The 13,638-nt window shown below is 49.1% G+C and overlaps 1 protein-coding gene across 2 annotated transcripts in view; it reads left to right on the top strand.

Annotated features, from left to right (window-relative positions):
* The window catches only part of LOC147104930 (guanine nucleotide exchange factor DBS-like), a 226,255-nt gene that overhangs the window by 47,271 nt on the left and 165,346 nt on the right, over positions 1-13,638 (top strand). For both annotated transcript variants that reach the window (XR_015072374.1, XM_085962067.1), the window contains exons 3-4: positions 6,002-6,092; positions 8,381-8,500. Coding sequence is in view for 1 of the 2 variants with exons in the window: in XM_085962067.1 (XP_085818193.1) it covers positions 6,002-6,092; positions 8,381-8,500 (211 nt within the window). In the remaining variant the exon portion in view is untranslated. The remainder of the gene's footprint in view (positions 1-6,001; positions 6,093-8,380; positions 8,501-13,638) is intronic.

The raw sequence follows: 13,638 nt of genomic DNA, 5'->3' as shown, positions 1-13,638 counted from the left end.
TTGCGGTCTGTGGCGGTGCAGTTGCCATGCCAGGTAGTGATGCAGCCGGACAGGATACTCTCGATGGTGCACCGGTAGAAGTTGGTGAGAATCTGGGGGGCCATTCCAAATTTCTTCAGTCTCCTGAGGAAGAACAGGCATTGGCATGCCTTCTTGGTTACAACGTCGATGTGATGGGACCACGTTAAGTCCTCCGTAATGAATACACCCAGGAATTTGAAGCTGCTGATCCTCTCCACCTCAGCCCCTTCGATGTAGATTGGGGTGTGTCCCTCCCCCTGTCGCTTCCTGTAGTCCACGATCATCTCCTTTGTTTTGCTGATGTTGAGGGAGAGGTTGTTGTACTTGCACCATTCTGCTAGAGCTCTTACCTCCTCCCTGTAGCCTGTCTCGTCGCCATCTGTGATCAGGCCTACAACGGTAGTGTCATCAGCAAACTTGATGTTGGAGTTGTGTGTGGCCACGCAATCGTGAGTAAACAGGGAGTACAGAAGGGGGCTGAGCACACAACCCTGGGGAGCTCCCATGTTCAGGATCAGTGTTGAGGAGGTGTTACTGCCTATTTCCACCACCTGGGGTCTGCCCGTCAGGAAGTCCAGGATCCAGTTGCATAGGGAGGTGTTAAGCCCTAGCTCACTGAGCTTGTTGACAAGCTTGGATGGGATAATGGTATTGAATGCTGAACTATAATCAATGAACAACATTCTCACATAGGTGTTCCTCTTATCCAGGTGTGATAAGGCAGTGTGCAGTACAGTGGCGATGGCATCATCCCTAGATCTTTTTGGGCGGTAAGCAAATTGGAGTGGGTCCAGTGTGTCAGTTAGTAAGGAGTTGGTGAGTTTTGACCAGCGTCTCAAAGCACTTCATGAGGACAGAAGTGAGTGCTATGGGGCGGTAGTCGTTTAAACAGGTTACTTTTGTTTTTTTGGGGACTGGAATAACCGATATCATCTTGAAGCAGGTGAGGACTATAGACTGGTACAATGAACGGTTGAATATATCCGTAAACACGGCTGCCAGCTGGTCAGCGCATGCTCTAAGGACACGCCCAGGGATTCCATCTGGACCGGGTGCTTTGTGGGTGTTCATTCTCTTAAAAGTCTTGCTCACGTCAGCCACGGAGATTGAGAAGACCCGGTCGTCCTGAGCCGCGGGCGCCCTTGTAACAGGCCAGTTGTTGTTGGCCTCAAACCGGGCGTAAAAAGTGTTAAGCTCGTCCGGGAGAGGGGCATTGCTGGGCATGACACAGCTGGGTTTCCCTTTGTAGTCTGTAATAGATTGTAGTCCACTCCACATCCTTCGCGAATCTGAGCTATGATAGTGTGACTCCACTTTATCCGTGTATTGTTTTTTTGCATTTTTGATGGTTTTTCTTAGCTCGTACTTTGATTTCTTGTACTCATCTATGTCCCCAGAGTTGAATGCGATGGACCGTGCTTTTAGCATAGCACGGATATCGCCATTTACCCATGGTTTCTGGTTGGGAAATATTCGTACAACAATCCTCGGAACAACGTCATCTATGCACTTGTTTATGAAACTAATGACTGAATCTGTATATGTGTTGATGTCATTGTCTGAGGCATTCCGGAACATATCCCAGTCAGTGGAATCAAAACAGTCTTGTACCATAGCGTCTGATTGATCCGACCAATGCACTGTAGAGTTCCCTGGTCATTCCCCATTCCCAGCGCACTGTAGAGCTCCCCGTTCACCCCCATTCCCAGCTCACTGCTGAGCTCCCCGTTCACCCCCATTCCCAGCTCACTGCTGAGCTCCCCGTTCACCCCCATTCCCAGCGCACTGCTGAGCTCCCTGGTCACTCCCCATTCCCAGCTCACTGCAGAGCTCCCTGTTCACCCCCATTCCCAGCTCACTGTAGAGCTCCCCGGTCATTCTCCATTCCCAGCTCACTGCTGAGCTCCCCGTTCACCCCCATTCCCAGCGCACTGTAGAGCTCCCCGGTCATTCTCCATTCCCAGCGCACTGTAGAGTTCCCGGGTCACTCCCCGTTCACCCCCATCCCAGCTCACTGCTGAGCTCCCTGGTCATTCTCCATTCCCAGCTCACTGTAGAGCTCCCTGGTCATTCTCCATTCCCAGCTCACTGCTGAGCTCCCCGTTCACCCCCATTCCCAGCTCACTGCTGAGCTCCCCGTTCACCCCCATTCCCAGCTCACTGTAGAGCTCCCCGGTCATTCTCCATTCCCAGCTCACTGTTGAGCTCCCCGTTCACCCCCATTCCCAGCTCACTGCTGAGCTCCCCGTTCACCCCCATTCCCAGCTCACTGCTGAGCTCCCCGTTCACCCCCATTCCCAGCTCACTGCTGAGCTCCCCGTTCACCCCCATTCCCAGCTCACTGTAGAGCTCCCCGGTCATTCTCCATTCCCAGCTCACTGCTGAGCTCCCCGTTCACCCCCATTCCCAGCTCACTGTAGAGTTCCCTGGTCATTCTCCATTCCCAGCTCACTGTAGAGTTCCCTGGTCATTCTCCATTCCCAGCTGACTGCTGAGTTCCCTGGTCACTCCCCATTCCCAGCACACTGTAGAGCTCCCTGGTCACTCCCCATTCCCAGCGCACTGTAGAGCTCCCCGGTCACTCCCCATTCCCAGCACACTGTCGAGCTCCCCGGTCACTCCCCATTCCCAGCGCACTGTCGAGCTCCCCGGTCACTCCCCATTCCCAGCGCACTGTCGAGCTCCCCGGTCACTCCCCATTCCCAGCACACTGTAGAGCTCCCTGGTCACTCCCCATTCCCAGCGCACTGCAGAGCTCCCCGGTCACTCCCCATTCCCAGCACACTGTCGAGCTCCCTGGTCACTCCCCATTCCCAGCGCACTGTCGAGCTCCCCGGTCACTCCCCATTCCCAGCGCACTGTCGAGCTCCCCGGTCACTCCCCATTCCCAGCGCACTGTAGAGCTCCCTGGTCACTCCCCATTCCCAGCGCACTGTAGAGCTCCCCGGTCACTCCCCATTCCCAACGCACTGTAGAGCTCCCTGGTCACTCCCCATTCCCAGCACACTGTAGAGCCCCCCAGTCTCTACTGCAGAGCTCCCTGAACCCTCTGCATCCCTCCCCCACTGGAGGAACAGTAGCACGGCGTTGATATTGGACTAATAATCCAAAGGCTTGGAGTAATGATCCGTAGACATGAGTTCAAATCCCACCGTGACAGCTGCTGAATTTAAATTCTGCTATTAAATAAAACTGAAATAAAAAGCTAGTAATGGTGACATGACCATGAAACTATCGGATTGTTGTAAAAACAGTTCTAGTTCACTAATGTCCTTCAGAGAAGGAAATCTACTGTCCTTACCTGGTCTGGCCTCCATGTGGTTCTAGAACCACAGCATCATGGTTGACTCTTTACTGCCCTCTGAAATGGACTAGCAAGCCACTCAGTTGTACCAAGCCACTACAAGAAGACAGCGGTTCAAGAATGCGGCTCACCACCTCGGGGGCAACTAGGGATGGGCAATAAATGCTGGCCTTGCCAGCGATGCCCACATCCCATGAACGAATAAAAAAATATACAGAACCCTCCTCTCCCCATCCCCACTGGAGATCCAGAACCCTCACCACCCCTCTCCCATTAAAGATCCAGAACCCTCACCACCCCTCTCCCATTAAAGATACAGAACCCTCATCACCCCTCTCTCACTGGAGATACAGACCCATCACCTCCCCTCCCCCACTGGAGAGACAGAGCCCTCACCACCCCTCCACCTTCACCACCCTGTAGCGGGAGGGTCAGGGCTATTATTACGCACCTTCCCCCGCCCAGGGTTGAATAGGATCATCATCACTCAAGGAAGGGACAGGACCATTAACACGCCCTTCCTTCCCACCACCCCCACAGGAGGGGGGAACAGGACCTTCACCACTCCCCAAAAGGAGACATGGGCTTGATACTGTCACACAGAGGAAAAAGAAAGACTTGCATTTATATAGCACCTTTCATGACCACTGGACGTCCCGAAACGCTTTACAGCCAATCAAGTATTTCTTTTTTGAAGTGTAGTTGATTGAGGGACACCGGGGATAACTCCCTGCTCTACTTCAAAATAGTGCCACAGGATCTTTTACGTCCACCTGAGAGAGCAGACGGGGCCTCAGTTTAACGTCTCATCCAAAAGACGACACCATCGACTGTGCAGCACTCCCTCAGCACTGCTCTGGAGTGTCGGCCTGGATTTTCGTGCTCAAGTCTGGAGTGGGACTTGAACCCACAACCTTCTGACTCAGAGGCGACGCGTGCCACCCACTGAGCCACAGCTGACACTACAAATACAAATTAATGAACATGCTACATCAGGAAGGGACAGGACCCATGTCATCTCCCAGATGGATGGACAGGTCCATCACTACCTCCAGAGGAAATGACGGGCCCATTACCACTAATCCCCACCCCTACAACGGGAGAAGCAGGGCCATCACCAACCCTAAGAGGAGGATGTTACAAGTTTATAGTCTTTCCGTAGATATTCTTGTGGGTACAGCAGTAAAAGTTGCTCCTGTAACTAGTCTGAGTGCCTTGCGTTTAGGGGTGTGTCCCTACTACCGAATATGTAACAACGCTATCGTGTAACACAGGGTAATAACAGTCATGTCCACTGGTGAACTGAACTGGATATTTGTATCTTCATCGCGCAGTGAGTTGTTATGCTCTGGAATGCACTGCCTGAAAGGGCGGTGGAAGCAGATTCATCAGTAACATTCAAAAAGGAATTGGAGAAATACTAGAAGTGGAAATAATTTGCAGGGCTATGGGGAAAGAGCAGGGGAGTGGGACCAATGTTCCCTCTTATTTTGTTTTTGGGCGTGTGGGCCATTGCGAAACTTTACATTGAAAAAACTGGTCCCGGGCTGCACTGGGCTGGCAGAGAGGTGTGGCTGCACACCTTATAGAGAACGTTGAGTGGGACTAATTGGATAGCTCTTTCAAAGAGCTGGCACAGACATGATGGATCGAATGGCCTCCTTGTGTGCTGTATCATTCTATGACTATGACTTTCCTGCACTGTAATTAAAACTGCTTTTGGATTTTAATTCGGAAATGTAAAGAGGGAGGAAAGCTCTTCTCAGCTACTGAAGCAACACCTACATAATACAGCAAATCTCAAGAGAAGAGGATTTTATTGTTGAACAAATTCTGCAGTGGGTGGGCTCAGGCTCACAGCTGCTGCCCATTTGTTCTGCACCCACTGAATATAAAAGCAGAATTTTGCAACAGAATAATCCAAAGGAGAGGTCATATCTGAGGTCTGTAGTTCGCTTCAGTGTGATTGCATTAGCAATAGAAATATTTGCTCGCTGGTTATGTGCTTGTCCATCTTCTTTACATCCCAATTGTGATTGGCTTGAAGCCAGCTGCTGGCATTGTACAATTGGCTCCGATTTACAGAGACTGGGGTTTGCTGACTCCTTCGTTCGGCACTGTGTGTGACACGTATAGTTGAATGAAACAGAAAAGTGAAACTGCTTCTGACAGATCACTGCCCCACAGCTTGTCCTACCTCTGTATACAGTCGATCTGATGTTGACACTGAATGCATCCCTGCTGCTCCTCTTCGGAAATGCTGAAATTTCATTTTCTGAAGGATTTAACACGTGAGAGATTTCCTGGATCTCTCGAACGACCATAATTTACAGTATCTTATAAACTTGTTGAACCATGTGGCTTCATCAGCAACTGTGACCTGTTGTGATGTGTGACTGATGACAGTGTCAAGAAGAGTGTGCTCTGATCTTGTCTCATGACTTTAGTGATGGTTGAATTTGGCAGTGGATTGTTCCTCACTAATGAATGGAGTGGTGGCTTTGAATCCAGCGCTCACTATCAGGAGAATTAACGTCTGTGAAAGAAATGTGCAGCCAGGCGGACTGTTCAGTGGAAGAGTCCGCACACCGAGAGGCTTGTGTTTGGTGCAATTATCTGAGAGAAGCTGCTGTTTTTTATTTTCAATTTAATTCCTGAACTTCTTTTCATGTTCAGCCTTCAAGATGGTGGCATTGGATTTATTCTGCTCGTGGACAGGAGACAGGACAAATGGTCCTCTGTGAAAGCATCGCTGCTGCGAATCGCGGTGAGTCTCGTTGCAGCTCAGATTTCAGCTGCCGCCTCCTCATGAGCACTGTCGTACCTTTAAAGCAGTTGCTGAATAACAAACATGTAAATTGAAGCAGTCATACGTGGGATGGAACACTGTGCTTTGTAGCCCATAGGCAGGGGAAACCTTTTGCTAAGGCAGCCCATGGTACACATTGAGCTGATTTCAAGAGTCAGATTTCCAGTGACACTAGAACAGTACAGGGTAAATTCACTGCTCCCACTCTGAAAGGAAGGCTGAGCGATTGGGCACACTGACACACATTCTCCCTACTGGGAGGGCAGGACCACTGATTTTGCCCTATATTTGTAAAACATCGACTATGTTCTAATTCCTTTTAGTGCTCGTGCATGTTAAAAAATAATCTTTCGATAAAAGATTTCCTGATTTTATTTAAATCATATGCAGCCATTAACAGTAACACAAAGTGGATTTATATCCTACTTTTGCTTGGTCCTCTCTCACTCATTTTACTCATTGCTATGTGTTACCATCACTCTCTAAATCATAGACCTCATGATGATTGAAATATTAAATACCTGGGCTGAGCGGCCAAACCATTATTTCTGTGTTTTACAGCTGCAATGTACCCAGGAATTTGTAGAATATTTTTGTGATATTAGAAATCTAAAAATACACTTCCTTTACATTTAGTTTCACATTTTGGGGGAGCAAAGTACTGAACACACAGGATTTCCACCATGGGAGATCTCAGGGCTTTCATTCATTGCTTCTGAGTGTTAGTGTGTAATTTATAAATATCAGCAAAACACACAATTGATTTCCATTCCCTTCGCCCAAAATATAAAAGCCACGCAGTTTAAAATTTCTTGGCTGTTCCGGTGGACGTCCAATGTTAACTTCGGCAGGATCCCCACTCAACTGACTTCAAACTCCCCCAGGACCCGGTCCCAACATGGTGCCATCATTTCCAGTCTCTGCCCACCCCTCGAAGACCATCGACATGGGAACAGGAGCAGGCCATTCAGCCCCTTATGCCTGTATCGCCATCAGTTGGATAATCACTGATCTGTACCTCAGCTCCATTTACCTGCCTTACCTCCATATCCCTTAATACCCTTACCTAACAAAAATCTATCAGTCTCCAGCTGGAAATTTTGACCTTCAGCATCCACAGCCTTTTGGTGGAGAGTTCCAGATTTCCACTACCTTTTGTGTGAAATAGTGCTGCCTAACCTCGCTCCTGAGTAGCCTAGCATAAGGGGTCAGGACCGGGGCAGGGGCTCCCTAAGTCAGCAGTTCCTACACCCTGGCACATCGGAAATGTTCACGCGTGGATTTTGGTGAAGAATAGGACCAGGCTTGGCTGCAATGTCCCCACAGTCACGTACCAGTCAGCACTCACCATCAAGGCTCACGAGGGTGGTGGGGGTGGGGGGTGGGGGCAGCGATAGACTGCCTGTAGTCAGTACCCAGGTAAAGGATTCTAAATTTTCGGGGAATGAGATTTTGGCAGGGAGAATTTGGATGGGAATTTTTTATTTAAACTGCACTGTTAATGCAACAAACGTGTTGAACAACTTTAACAGGGTACCTCGCAGATGCTGGGCTGAGAGGTTGTTTACCAGCTGCTGATGTTCTGTCGTATTACACCATCAATCTAACGCTGGAGGCTGGAATGAATGCAGCACTGGAGGGAACCTCAGCCAGTGTTCCTGCTCCGGATTGACACATGTAGCGACTAATGTAGTAACATTAACCTGCCTTTTCTCTTTCCAAGTGTTGACTGACCTGCTGTGTATTTCCAGCATTTTCTCTTTTTCTGTTGGGGTGGCTGTAAATGATCCTACAGCATTATTTGGAAAAGAGGGGGGAGTTATCCAGTGCCATGGCCAGCATTGATCCCTCATCCAACACCACCAAAACATGACTGGTCAATTATCTCATTGCTTTTTGTGGGACCTTACCGTGTGCAAATTGGCTGTCCATTTCCCTACATTTCAAGTGCCTACACTTCCAAAGTACTTATTTGGCTGTGGGACATACTAAGTACATGAAAGGTGCTATGTGTTACTTTTCTTTCTCTGTTCTGTGCACTCTGAGAAACACTCAGTACTGCTATACTCTTCAACTATTGCATTAGTTTCATACTCGAACCTGTTAGCAACTAATAGACTGAGGCAAAGTGTCAGCATTAGGCATTATACCTATGAATGAACAACTGTTGCTTTCTGCAAGTCTCCATTTTCTGATTGGGCTTTTTCGGATTTAAATCGGTACTTCTATTTTCTCTCTCATTCTAGGGATCATTCCCAGGAAACCTTGAATTGGCCCTCGTCCTTCGACCTTCAGGAACCTTTCAGAGAGCAATCTCTGACTTTAGCCTGAGATTTACTCGAGATGATTTTAAGTTGAAGGTACCGGTAAGTGAGATTTCAAATAACTTGATGTGATCTTTGGAAAGATGAGTGTTTTTTAGCCAAAAAAATACTGATCCAAAATATTACCAAAGGATTGTGCTTTGGTCAGCCTTATTAAGTGCTAGTCGATGATCCTCCATGGTTTTGTACAAGAGGAGTTATGACCAAGTGTATTCTTCAGGTGAAGCAGGGTTGGAGGGCGGGATAATTGGATCAGTACGCAGACATAATCCAGTGCCCAATTGAAAGTCAATGACCCTGATGTTAACGGGGAGGGCAGGAATGGTGTGGGGGAGCCTGGTAGTGGGCGTAGAACCCGACGTGGACGTCCTGCTGATCTTAATGGCAGGACCTCATTGGAATAATTTTGTGCTGATTGACTGCCTGGCCAGCAGGCGGGAGCAATAAGTAGTGGCAGGAGGCCGAAGCCAGGGACTCATGGGGACGGTCCCCAGAAGTCAGTAGGTGGGGTGTCTTCAGGCTGCGAGCTGGGCTGCGATCAGGAGACGCAGAAGACCGGGGTTGGGGAGGGGTGAAGGCTTCCTTGTGAGGCCTGGGGGCAGCACTCCTGCACCTCTTGACCCACAAGGCGTGCTAAAAGGAGCTGATCTTCAGAACTTACCTTTGGCAGTTGGTGCCTCGCGCCCCAGATCTGCTGTCGGCCAGCCGACAGCGCGGGACTCCCCCTGAGCTACAGTTAGATTTATCGGGCCACGACTTTTGAATGTTAATTAGGCCTCCTCCTCCTCCTGCCTTTTGTGGGAGCCTCGTCAATGGCCTGATTTGGGTTTGTAAAAATGTAAACGGGAGGGGTTAAAATGGAGACCATACATCCTTACATTTCTGTTAGTACACTGTAATTACACCCTCCTGCCAGAGGTGGTGTTGCTGCATCTCCATTGTGGGGATGGTGAAATTACAGTGTGACAAGTTTACATAGATAATTCCCATTATAAATGTGGCCATAGGAATTTGTAATGGAAAAAGTTGGCAGGAAGTATTGCAGATATTAGATTTTTAATATATCATTAGTCGATCTCCCATGGCGCACAAGGAGTGAAGAGCAAGGGGTCAATTTTGTCGAACCTGTCGGGAAGAAGGCGGGACTTCCCCTTTCGGGTTTTTGACCCGCCTACTTCGACGTCCGGTCAATCCGCGCGATTTTCCCTTGATTGACCTTGTTAAGCCCGCCCAACGGGCTCAGCAGGCCAATTAAGGGCCACCCGGCAACAGGTGACGTCACAGACTGAAATTTCATCTGTCAAGATTTCTTGACAGATGAAATATCAGTGTTTCACAGCTGTTTGAAGCTGTGAAACACTGATAGTCTGAGTTCTAAGCTGAGTCATTCTGCACAGACTCAGTTAGAACTCTTACCGGCACTCAAAGCTGAAGGCTGTCACTTTTGACAGATCGCAGCCGTTCAGCTTTAAGTTCCGGGTGAGTGATGCACTCCCGACGGCTACAGGAAGAAAGGCTGTGAAGGTAAGTACAGGTAAGTAAAAGTTCTTTACACACTTTAGACGCACCCAAACACACTTACCTTTACACTCATGCACCCATCACTCACCTGAGCACCAACATCGCGACCCCTCCAACTCCTTCAACCCGACGGCCCGCCTGCTCTAACCTGGCGTGGTTTGGAGCCGTCAGGAAACCCACACGAAACCCCTCAAAATAGGGATTAGGCTAAAAACTGCCTGTTAACTACCTGTTAACAGGCAGTTAATTGGCACTAACCCCTTCCCGCCTGGTTTCGGCGGGTCCCAGTGCGGGGCGGGTACCCGCCGCCCCTGAAACTTACGTGGGGCTGGATGGTATCGGGACCTCCAAATTCAGGATTTCCCCCCCCCCCCCCCCTCCAACACGCCTGAAACCCCGCCTGACGGCTCCCCGAAAATCTAGCCCCAAATGTAGTCTTCAGAAGTGGGGTTGGAGTGCAGGAGAAGAATTGGACCAGGGTGCGCAGACATCGTTCAGTCTCCATTTGAAAGGCACGCGCTCTGTCCTCATTTCCCATTATAAATTCCCATGCCCACATTTATAATGGAAACTGCCTATGTAAACTTGTAAATAATATATTATATGCTATAGATACATGTGACCTGTTTGGCAAGCTGTACGCATTCATAATGTGATTGTTTGACCAGCCTTATTAATATAAAATGTGACTGTTTGGTCAGACTTCTTAATGTATAATACTGTCTGGCCAGCCAGGATAGAGACCATTCATTCAGCTGCCTTTGCTGCTTCCCCCTCCTTCCTCTTACCAACAAAGCCAAACCTCCTCCCAGATTCGCACTCTAGCACTGAACCTGCATCTCTCCCTATTTTCTCTCCCATCTCCGTCCATTCTCTCTTCAAGCTCAGCTCGGTCGCGATACCCACCTCCTGCTCCCTTGACTCCATTCCCACTAAACTGCTGACCACCCAAATTCCCTTCCTGGCTCTCATGCTAGCTGACATTGTAAATGGTGCCATCTCCTCAGGTATTGTCCCCCTGTGGCAGAGCCACCAAGAGACACTGAACAACCTGTAATAATTCCTTTAAACACTCTGTAGTGCAGTTGTGGACTGCACCTTTAAGCTGTATGCAGCTTTTTGTATTTTCACGTGATGACGTCATGACGCCGATCACGTGACCCCCAGTTGGCACGGAAAACGTGATGACGTCATGACGTCAGGTTCCAGTATTTAAGGGCAGTCTGAGAAAGGCTGGAGACCTTAACAGACCTGCTGACCTCTGCTCCTGTAGTTTAAAAGTTAAAGTATTGAGTTTATTAAAAATTGATTACTTCGTTTATCTGCGTTGGAATTCGTTATTTGGATAGGAACTCCCGTTCCTACATTGGTGACCTCGAGCTCGTTGGACAACTTTCTTCGAGATATTCATGATGAATACGAACGCCGTTGCCCTTAAATTGCCGCAGTTCTGGGAACAGCAGCCAGAAGCATGGTTTTTCCAAGCAGAAGCTCAGTTTGCTATCCGGGACATTACAGCAGATTCAACCCGTTATTATTACGTGGTTTCAGCTCTGGACAGCGCCACGGCTTCACGCGTCGGCAGCATCCTGGGGAATCCACCGGCAGAGGGCAAGTACTCCGCTTTAAAAGAACGTTTACTACAAGTGTATGCTTTAACTAAATCGGAACGTGCACGCAAGCTTATTGCAATGCCGGGTCTTGGGGACTCAAAACCATCATAATTGATGAGCCAAATGCTCACGCTTTTGGGTTCAGAGCCCCAATGTTTTTTATTTCGAGAGCTCTTCCTCTGCCAGCTACCCGAGCCAGTTCAGGCAGTCTTGGCCAGTTCTACGATTATGGACTGTGCCGAGCTGGCTGCGGAGGCAGATAAGTCTTTTATGGTCTTACAGCAGAGTTGCGCAGCTACGAGGCCTCTTTCTCCTACACGAGCAAAATCCAGCCCTCCTTCGTCAGGCTTGTGTATGTACCACGCCCGTTTTGGCGTCAGGGCTAGACGCTGCCGTCCACCCTGTAGTTGGGTAGAGAAAAAGTCTCCAGCAGACTCACAAGCTTCGAAGAAGACAGAAACTGACAAACATATTCAGTTCACCATGGCAGTCGGTTCAGCAGGAAAACTCCTCTATGTTACTGATTCTGGAACAGGGCGACGATTTTTATGTGATACTGGTTCTCAGTGCAGTATTTTGCCAGTTTCAAAGCTGGACCTACAATCCGGCAGTCACGGCCCTTCCCTTGAGGCAGCCAATGGTGCGGCTATTCGCACATTCGGTAAACGGACAGTTAATTTAACTCTTGGAGGTCAACGTTTTGTATGGGAATTTATAACGGCTAAAGTATCACAGGCCATCCTGGGGGCTGATTTTTTTTGTGCCTATGGTTTGCTGGTCGACGTCCAACATTGTCGACTTATTAATGCGTCTACCTTCCATGCAGTGCCTTGTCACCGCAGTACGGTGCCTCACAGCGCCAGGGACCCGGGTTCGAATCTGGCCTCGGGCGACTGTCTGTGTGGAGTTTGCACATTCTCCCCATGTTTGCGTGGGTTTTCTCCGGGTGCTCCGGTTTCCTCCCACAGTCCAAAGATGTGCGAGTTAGGTTGATTGGCTATGATAAATTGACCCTTAGTGTTAGGGGGATTAAATACGTGGGGTTACGGGGATAGGGTGGGATATGTGTTGGTGTAGGGGTTACGGGGATCGGGTGGGATATGTGTCGGTGCAGGCTCGATGGGCCGAAATGGCCTCTATCTGCACTGTGGGGTTTCTGTGATTCTGTGATTCTGTGATACTGCTGTCTCCTGGTCGGTTGCCTGTGCGGTTCCATCGCAAGACGGGTTTAAGCGCCTACTTGGCGAGTTCCCAGAGCTCACCAGGCCTACATTCTCGGCAGCAGTTGCGAAGCACGGGGTGGTGCATTATATTACCACAACGGGATCGCCCGTGTACGCTCGTGCACGAAGATTGGAACCCGGAAAGCTTATAGCTGCAAAGGCAGAGTTTCGTATTATGGAGCGCCTTGGGATTGTCCGACGCTCCAACAGTCCTTGGTCTTCCCCATTACACATTGTACCCAAACCAGGTGGCGGATGGAGGCCTTGTGGAGATTACAGACGCCTTAACGAAGCCACTAGGCCAGATAGGTATCCAATACCACATATACAGGATTTTTCTGCTCATTTGGCTGGCAAATTGATATTTTCTAAAGTGGATCTCGTTCGTGGATACCATCAAGTTCCTGTACACCCTCAAGACATCGCCAAGACGGCGGTCATCACACCGTTTGGCCTTATTGAGTTCCTTCGTATGCCGTTTGGATTAAAAAATGCAGCTCAGGCTTTTCAGCGGCTTATGGACTCTGTGTTACGGGACCTTTCTTTCATTTTCATTTACTTGGATGATATACTCATTGCTAGTAAAGATAAGGAAGAGCATATGGCTCATTTACGTACACTCTTTGCCCGTCTCAGCCAACATGGCCTCATTATAAATCTAGCCAAATGCCAGTTTGGGTTAACCAGCATTGACTTTCTAGGGCACAGGATCACCTCAGAAGGCGCTGTCCCACTGGCCACTAAGGTAGAAGCAGTTATGGCATTCCCGCAGCCTCAAACGATTAAATCTCTTCAGGAGTTCCTGGGAATGGTGAATTTTTAT

Source organism: Somniosus microcephalus, chromosome 19, assembly GCF_052327205.1.
Source record: "Somniosus microcephalus isolate GS21.2 chromosome 19, FLI_Smic_1.0, whole genome shotgun sequence".
Classification (NCBI taxonomy): domain Eukaryota; kingdom Metazoa; phylum Chordata; class Chondrichthyes; order Squaliformes; family Somniosidae; genus Somniosus; species Somniosus microcephalus.
The sequence above is the reverse complement of the archived record's forward strand: the minus strand, read 5'-3'. Positions and strand labels throughout refer to the sequence as shown.